Genomic DNA, 9,241 nt, shown 5'->3' on the forward strand with positions numbered 1-9,241 from the left:
ACCCCTAATATATATATCATTACATTTTCCCTCCACCATCCCAATGCATCATTCTCTCAAATCTGAAAGACCTTTTTTAGTTTATGTACAAACTCTCTCATTAACCATTTTTCATCCCAGCTAGTGTAAGTAATTGATTAATTGATTGAAGTAAATTAAATGTTTATTTCTTCAACAGGGGAATCAAGGACTGCAGAACATCAGGACTCAGTCCAGATTAACACCATCAATACAACAGGAAAATACTACAAAAAAAAAAAAAAATGAATGAAGTTATGAATAATCTGTTTTACAAACTTCACCTTGAAGGCAGGGACCAAAATAAACTGAGACCAGCAGATGTTCTTCTGGTAACTGAACATTCATTACAGTCCCATAAATCTTGTGCTGAAGAGCAATTGATTCAGACTTTCATACAAAAACTACTGATGATGGACTACAGAGCAAGACACATTAAAACTGAAGAGACCAATAAACAGCATCACAAACAACAAATAGACCCATCTGAGAAAATGAGTGAAAATTCGTATGATTTTTTTGAAAGAATGTCTTTTTCTAACAGAGTAACAAGCCAATCTGAGCTAATCCACCCGATGGATGTTCAGATGGCCGTGTTTCATTGTGCTGATGGTTTACTGAAGCAGCTGATGGTGACTAAACTGTCCCAGTGTCAGTACGCTCTGCCTCTGCTTGTTCCTGATCCATTCGCACGACAGATTGAGTTTCCTCTCTGGACATTCAGACAAATCAACAAGAGCTGGAAGACAAGAAATGCCAACAATGAAACCATCAGTCAAATCCAGCCTATTTACAAGGCAAAAACTCCCATGGTGTCTTTCTTCAGGTTTGGCTCTGTGTCTTCATCCAAGTCTCATCTGATGAACAGTCTGATCAATGACAAACACAACACTTTCTTCCACAGGAACTGTCCAGGCAGCAGCAGAACCAGAGTCCTGATGGATGGAGTGGTGGAGATCACCTGGTTCTGCCCCTCTGGAACAAATGATGATAAATTCACTGACTGTGTTGCGTTCTGTAATCTACACGGTGATGCAGGAGACCATGAGAAACAGCTGCAGATCCTCACTGAAATGGCCTCAGTCAATGTTGTTATTCTACCACAACTTCAGAGGAATGACAGAAACACAACAATAATTGAAAACCTATACAAAGACTCAAAGCCACTCATTTGTCTTTTTACTGAAGATGAATCGACTATGTTTGAGATGGAAACAAGAAAATATAAGATTGGTTTGAAAGACAGAAATCAGTCAGATGTATCTGAAGAACTCAGAGGAGCTATAAATGATTGTCTCTCTCAATCATTTTCCACTTTCAGACTTGAAGATGTGTCCAAACACTCAGACATCAGAGTAGATGAGGAAGATGATGATGCCTGCAGGAGAGGAAGAGAAGCAGCACAGCAGATGATGAGTTTACTGCAGAAGAAAGATCTGACTGAAATCAAAGAATCATTTCTGCCTCATCAGGGGAAACTGTGGCATCAGTGGTGCCAGAAGAACAAAGAGCTACATCGACCTAAAGCAGATAAGATAGAAATGGACATCAGTAGAAAACAAATAGAAATGAAGATAATTCGTGAACAGCAGCATGAATCTGACATCAGTGAGTTTATGAAGCTATTCATTAAACAAATGAACTCACATGATAAACATGAGAAGATGTTTTTCCTTAATTGGCTCAGAATTCTTCTGGATAAATATACCTCAGCTGACCTTTATGCTCTATATCATAAATATGATGAAAAATGGTCATTGGTTGTACAACTGAAAGAAAATTGTGATTATGAATCTGATCATCTTAAAGCTGAACAAACTGAACTTGAGAAAATATCTGAGGAAATTCAGGCTGCAGCCTTTGGTTTGGAGCACCTCATAAGGGAGATCGGTCAGATCTATGAATCATGTTCATCTGTGAAGAAGAACAAGAAAGACCTGCAGTTTGACTTCTCTTCTCTCACGAGTCTTGCAGCAGAGATGATGATCTCTGGATTTCCACTGGAGCTAATGGATGGAGATGCTGCTCATGTTCCTGTGATCTGGATCTCTGCTGTTCTAGATCAACTCATCCAGAAACTGGGAAACCAGAGAGTCTTTGTGCTGTCAGTTTTAGGGATCCAGAGCTCTGGGAAATCCACCATGCTGAATGCCATGTTTGGACTCCAGTTTGCTGTCAGTGCTAGCAGGTGCACCAAAGGAGCTTTTATGCAGCTGGTCAAAGTGTCAGATGAGATGAAAAAACAACTGAACCTTGACTATATTCTGGCTGTTGACACTGAGGGGCTTCATGCTCCAGAACTGGCTGGAAAATCAACAAGACATCATGACAATGAAATGGCAACATTTGTTGTAGGTCTTGGAAATTTGACATTGATCAATATCTTTGGAGAAAATCCATCTGAGATGCAGGACATTCTTCAGATTGTTGTTCAGGCTTTCCTGAGGATGAAGAAGGTCAGACTGAATCCTAGCTGTGTGTTTGTGCATCAAAACGTTTCAGACGTCACGGCTGGAGAGAAAAACATGGAGGGAAGGAGACGACTGCAGAAGACACTGGATGAGATGACAAAACTCGCTGCTAAAGATGAAGCCTATGATGCAGAATGTTTCAGCGATGTCATTAGATTTGATGTTCATAAAGATGTGAAGTATTTTGCTCAGCTCTGGGAGGGCAGCCCACCAATGGCACCACCAAACCCAAACTACTGTGAGAATATTGAAGAACTAAAGAAAACGATTATGTCTCATGCCTCAAAATCACATGGAATGATGCTGAAAGACTTAAAAGATCACATTAAAGATCTCTCGGAGGCTTTATTGAATGAACAATTTCTCTTCAGCTTCAGAAATACTCTGGAGATTTCAGCCTACAGAAAACTGGAGACTGAATACAGCAAGTGGTCCTGGAGTCTTTGCAGTGCCATGATGGAAACTGAGAACAAACTACACAACAAAATAGAAAATGAAGCAATTCATGAGGTTGAGGAAACTGATCTTCATAAGATCAAGAAGACAAGTGAAGAAGTAAAAAAAATAATGTCAGATTTCTTTGAGAAATACACTGGTGCAGATATACTGATTCAGTGGAAAACATCATTTGAAATCAAAATCAAAGAGCTTCAGGAAAACATTGTGAGAGAAACAAAGAGGAAATTAAATGAGATTCTTCAGCAGCGAGAACTGAAGAAAAAGATTGATGATCAAAAGACACATCATGAAAACACTCTCTATGAAAAGAGCAAAGAACTTGCCTTAAAATTCAAAGACAAAACAAATGATGAAGAAACACTGAAGAAAGAGTTTGATTTGTTTTGGGAACAGAGTGTGAAGATGATCATCAGAGACACTCCTGCAATTAAAGACACTGACATAATGAGAGATGCAAGAGAGATGCTTAGTAACATTGATGAAGGACATCTCAGTGTTGACCACTGCAGTGAGTACAATGATATTTTCTCTGTGACAAGTTATTCTGAATATATCATTTACAAACAGTGGTCAAAAAATGATATTATGGAGGCTGCAAATGATCCTTGTGCAACAGTAAAAGAATTATCTGAAACCCAAATAGGAAAATTAGTCACAGATGTTGTTCAGCGGACAGACAAAATGATTAAGTCGTTTAACATTTCAAAGATGGGCTACAACAGCAGCTACATTAAACAACTCATAGATTATATAAAGGCAAGAGTAACAGAACATCAGGAAGGACGAGTGAAATATGTGCTCAAGAATGAATTCTTCAGGGATTTGGTTCTTTCCATCTGTATGAGAGCAAACAAGATGATCACTGACCAACACAGGATGTTTAGAGAAGCCAATGATCCTGTAATATATGTTGAGAAGAAGAGAGAAGAGTACTATAGTATTTTCCAGAAATACTGCCATGGAGCAACATCAGCTGTTATTTTTGGTGAGATCATCTGTCAGAAACTTAAAGAGCCCATTGAGCAGAGTGTCTACAAGAAGACTGCCAGAGATCTGACAGATGAAATGAGATCAAACTGTGAATCACTGAATGGAAACAGATCAAATCTGGAGAAACACATCCTGAAGACACTGGTAGAAGAGGAGGATTTTGACAAATATATGAACTACATTCATAATCCAAGAGATCACTTCAAGAGTTTCATCAGAGATGAAGTCAGTCGGTACATCACTGATAAGTTCAGTGTCAGTGTTTTACCCAAGATGAAGGAAAACATTGAACTCCTGCAGCAGAAGATCATGAAAGCAGCACATGAATCTACTGAACACGTTCAAGTCAACAGTGGAGAAGTTGGTTTGTGGTTGAAGAGTTTCACACAACAGCTCTCAGATGAGCTGATCTTCTCTGAAAAAGTCTTCAGTGGGTTCAAACATGATGATGTTGATGATTTTAACCTCCTAGAAAATGTGATAAAACAAGAACTTACTGCTATAACTGGCATCAGCAGTAGATTCAGCACAGAGACATTTCCAGCAAATCTAGATTATAAATTCAGGCCAGATGAGCTTCTGATTGATCACTTCTGTCAGTGCTGTTGGATTCAGTGTCCATTCTGTAAAGCCACCTGTACCAACACCATAGAAAACCATCACGGAGATCACAGTGCTCCTTTCCATCGTATTACTGGACTAAAAGGGATGAAGTACAGGAATACAACAAACTTGTCTATAAGCATCTGCACATCAGCAGTAGTAAGTGATCGACCTTTTTATCCCAATGACTCAGATGAAACAGTCCTCTGGAGAGAGTACAGAACAGCAGGAGGCATTTATGCAAACTGGAGCATCACCCCTGATCTCTCTGAGCTGCCCTACTGGAAGTGGTTTGTGTGCACATTTCAGAAAGATCTAGAAAAGCACTACACTGCATTGTTTGAGGAGTGTGGTCGTATACCAGATGAATGGAAAAATTACTCAAAACAAAAAGCTCTTGAGAGTTTGGATCAATACATTTAATTGAACAAATGAAATACATTTTCTTTTAGGTCTTTTATGAGTTATCTTGTATCCACTCAAGTCTACAAAAGCTATGTACACACAAATGTAGCAGAATTGTCTGTGTTTGTGGAATGTTAACTTTTGTTAATGTCAGAATGCATGCAGACTGAGTTTCTATTGTCTCAGTAGCTGTGCCTGAAATGGCTGCATCAGGAAAGCTGAAATAAGTTGCCTCTGCACTACAGAGATAGCATGGAGAGTTTTGAATGCATCATTAGTACCTTTATTTGCAAATGCTGCCTGAGAAGTCATTGCCTTAAATGCAGTGAGGCAACAAGTCAGTTTTCATATATACTATGTGAAAACAGTATCATATCCTCCACCACATATAGATATTGAATCCACCAATGCACACAGGATTCCAGAAATATAGACAACATGTCAACACATGCACATGCAATGTTTTTAGCTTTTTAAATAACACTGTTTAAATAAAAATAAATAAAAATATATATATATATATTATGTCTGATAACAGAAAATAACTGGTGATTCAAAAACATAGATGATCTGTAAAGAAAAAAAAAAAAGCTGAAGTGGGAACAAGGCAGCCTGATCGCCCGCATGCTCTTATGCCTTCACGAATAACTTGATAATTAGCAGAATCAATAATCAGTGGGTGACTATGTTATCGAGGTTCGTACCCTGGCAGCCGCAAGAGGGTGGACTGAGGCTGCCCTAATCACAGCATATTGTCAATGGCTTTCACCAACATTCCATCTGCAAATGGCAATCCTCGATCACACCTTGGGCCTAGAAAATCTGATTCAGCGCTACATCTGGGTAGCATAATGCATCTCAGCCTGTCCACAGGAACCATTTATACTGCAGCCCTCCTCTAATCTGCCATCAGCCGCTCCACCAGCCCCATGCTACAAACCTTTGCAGGTTGGTTCCTTCCACCTATCTCCCGCTAAGTGGCAATGGTGTATACGGAATGACTTATGCTTTTATTGTGGCTCAGATGGATATCTTATAGCTGCTTGCCCTGTACGTCCTCCTCACCCAACGGTGAGTACCATCCATAATCCAACAATCGTTTCTTCACTCAAGCACACAGTGACTACCCTCCATGGTTCTCTTACAGCTCAGGCTCTCACTGATTTAGGATCAGTGAGAAACTTGCCCAGAATTCTCTTAAGTACTTTTGGCTCAAGAAACTCCCATTCACAATCCCTGAACATCCTCTTAATCCTGGGTAAAACACTCAAATTCAAATATTCCAGTCATTCTTAACTCCACCGCCATCGACATCCCCGACACTGAATCCAAAGTGTGCATCCCAGGAGAATATCAGGCATTCCAGGATGTGTTCAGCAAGCAGCTGGCTAATAAACTTCCACCTCATCTGCTATGGGATTGTGCAATTGACTTGCAACCTGATGCCACCCTTCCCAAAGGAACAATTTACTCTTTATCAATCCTGTAGATCAGGGGTACTCAACCCTGTTCCTGGAGATCTACCTTCCTGCAGAGTTCAGCTCCAACCCTGATCAAACACACCTGATAACTAATTGGGACCTGAAGGAGCACTTTATAATCACATACAGGTGTGTTTGATCAGGGTTGGAACTAAACTCTGCAGGAAGGTAGATCTCCAGGAACAGGGTTGGGCCCCCCTGCTGTAGATAAAGTCAATGGATGAGTACATCAAGAAAGCTCACAAGCAAGGTTTCATGCAACCATCAACCAATACAGAAGAGTGATGAGTGGAAAGCCACATTTATAACAGTATCAGCGCACTATGAGTGCCGGGTCATGTTGTATATGCTAGCCAGCTCACCTTCCGTATTTCAGGGCTTTATGAATAAGGTGTTCTGGGACCAACTCCACTGTTTCATTATGTACATTATATGTACATTATATACAACATTCTAGTCTATTCCTAGAACCTGGTTTACCATTGCCACCACATTACACAGGTCCTCCAAAGACTAAGGGAGCATCATCTGTACTTTAAACTGGAGAAATATGAGTTTCAACAGTCTTCTCTCCATTTTCTAGGATACATCATAGATGGCCAAGGCATCCAAATGGACATGTGGAAGGTTCAAGCAGTAAAAGACTGGCCACAATCTTCATCGGTTAAAGAACATCAGTGCTTCTTAGATAAATTCATTCCAAATTACTTTGCCATTAACTTACACTACTCCGCCAACAGCCCAAGCCTCTGTCCTGGAATCCAGCAGCCACTAAATCATTCCAAGAGTTGAAGGAAGCCATTTGCACCATTCTCATACTCCTGTACTCCTGCATCCCAACCCTGAATTATTCCACTGTAGAACACCAGAATCCAGCCTCCCTCTAGCCATCATTGTGAGCCTAATTCAGTGGTCATCACTGCTGCCTTTCGTACAGAACTTGCTCTTGGGAGGTCTTGAAGGGTGCCTCTTTGTTCCATCCGCCCTCCGTGTTCCCCTCATGGACTTAGCTAATCATTTCTGGTATCAGGGCATCCAGGTAGCCAGCAAACCATCTTGCTTCTTCGTAACAGCCCTTTCCAACAACTCACAGACTGTGGTCCCACATGTGGTTTCACTTCATTATGGATTTATCACCATCCGACATCTTCACCTGCATCCTCATAGCTGTAGACCGCTTTTTAAAGGATTGCAGGCTCATTTGTTTTAAAGGAAAAGTCCACTTCCAGAACAAAAATGTATAGATAATTTAGTCACCCCCTTGTCATCCAAGATGTTCATGTCTTTCTTTCTTCAGTCGATAAGAAATTATGTTTTTTGAGGAAAACATCTCAGGAATTATCTCCATATAGTGGACTTCAATAGTGCCCCCAAGTTTGAACTTCCAAAATGCAGTTTAAATGCAGCCTCAAAGGGCTCTAAACAATCCCAGCCAAGGAAGAAGGGTCTTATCTAGTGAAACGATCTGCCATTTTCTAAACAAATTGACAATTTATATATACGTTTTAACCTCAAACGCTTGTCTTGTCTATTATCTGCGATGCACATGCAAACTCTGTGTAATCTGAGTCAATACATTTAGGGTTGGACGAAAAACTACCATCTCATTTTCTTCTCCAACTTCAAAATCGTCCTACATCGCTGCAGAAGTACCGACCCAGTGTTTCCAAAGTGAACATGCAAAGAAGATCAAATTCCCTTTACAAAAAAGGTTAAAACAGTGACAATTTTAATTTACAGATGTCGCTCCTTCACCTACTGGGGTAAATCCAAATAACTGTGAAACCGAGAATGCTGCACTGCACTGTGGCAAAGCACAAAGTATGAAAGGAAATTGAGAAGACATATCACATCAAAGCACTGCTGAACCTGAGACAGTGGGAGCTGCAGGAGCAGTTAAGCAGCATTCTGGAGGAAATAACCCAACATGTAGCTATTAGAAAGTCAAGAAGAAAATATGTGTAGAGATTAAACCATCTGCATATGTATTCCACTCAAAGAAATGGTTGGCAGTGAACCAGCAATTACATCTGAAGTTGTCAGATGTAATTGTCAGATGTCACTATAATGTCACATGTCACTGTAAATTAAAAAATGGATTTCCTTCAAATATAAATGAGACTGCTTTAACGAAAGGCAAATCTTATGTTATGTCATTTGACAAGGAAACCAATAATGCTGAATGGGTATATGAGATACTGAACACAACAACTGTAGTGAACAATTGTGAGCAAAGACTCTTTGGGGATAATTATGACAGGGGTCATCTGGCTGCAGCTGCCAATCTCAGGTGGTGTTGGGCAGCAAATGATGACACTTATTTGTTCCATAACATTATACCACAGCATTATAATTTAAACAAAAAAGATGTGAAAACGCCTGGAGAATAAATGTCGAAATATGATCACAGATAATGAGATCCACAATGTCCATGTGTACACTGGACCACTTTACCTGAGAGAAATAGGCAATAAGTATGTTCGTATCCTTGACACAAATGAAATGTAGCGTTTGGAGGGGAAAGTGATTCCAACTCACCCTTTTTAAGGTGATAATTGTGGAGAATAAGGATGGGACTGTTAGAGAGCTAGAATGCTACATGATACCCAATGATAAACCAAAACATGAAGACTTAAATGACTGCAGGGTGGACATTTAAATTATTATTATTATTATTATTATTATGCTTTAAATTAATAGAAAAGTCTTGGTTTTGTAAAGTCTTTTTGAAGAAAAATAAATATATCTTAAAGGAGAACTCCACTTTCAGAACAAAAATTTGGGAACGAAAATACAATAATATGAAAGCACTGA

At 39.7% G+C, this 9,241-nt stretch overlaps 1 protein-coding gene across 1 annotated transcript; it reads left to right on the forward strand.

The window, feature by feature from the left end:
• Positions 1-224: 224 nt before the first annotated feature.
• On the forward strand, positions 225-5,336 carry LOC127162735 (interferon-induced very large GTPase 1; the record flags this gene model as incomplete). The annotated part of the gene is made up of 1 exon (XM_051105597.1): positions 225-5,336. A coding segment is annotated over one exon (4,740 nt), but the record flags the coding sequence as incomplete, so codon positions are not given.
• Between the last annotated feature and the right edge of the window lie 3,905 nt (positions 5,337-9,241).

The sequence above is a fragment of the Labeo rohita genome, chromosome 3, assembly GCF_022985175.1.
Source record: "Labeo rohita strain BAU-BD-2019 chromosome 3, IGBB_LRoh.1.0, whole genome shotgun sequence".
Lineage (NCBI taxonomy): Eukaryota > Metazoa > Chordata > Actinopteri > Cypriniformes > Cyprinidae > Labeo > Labeo rohita.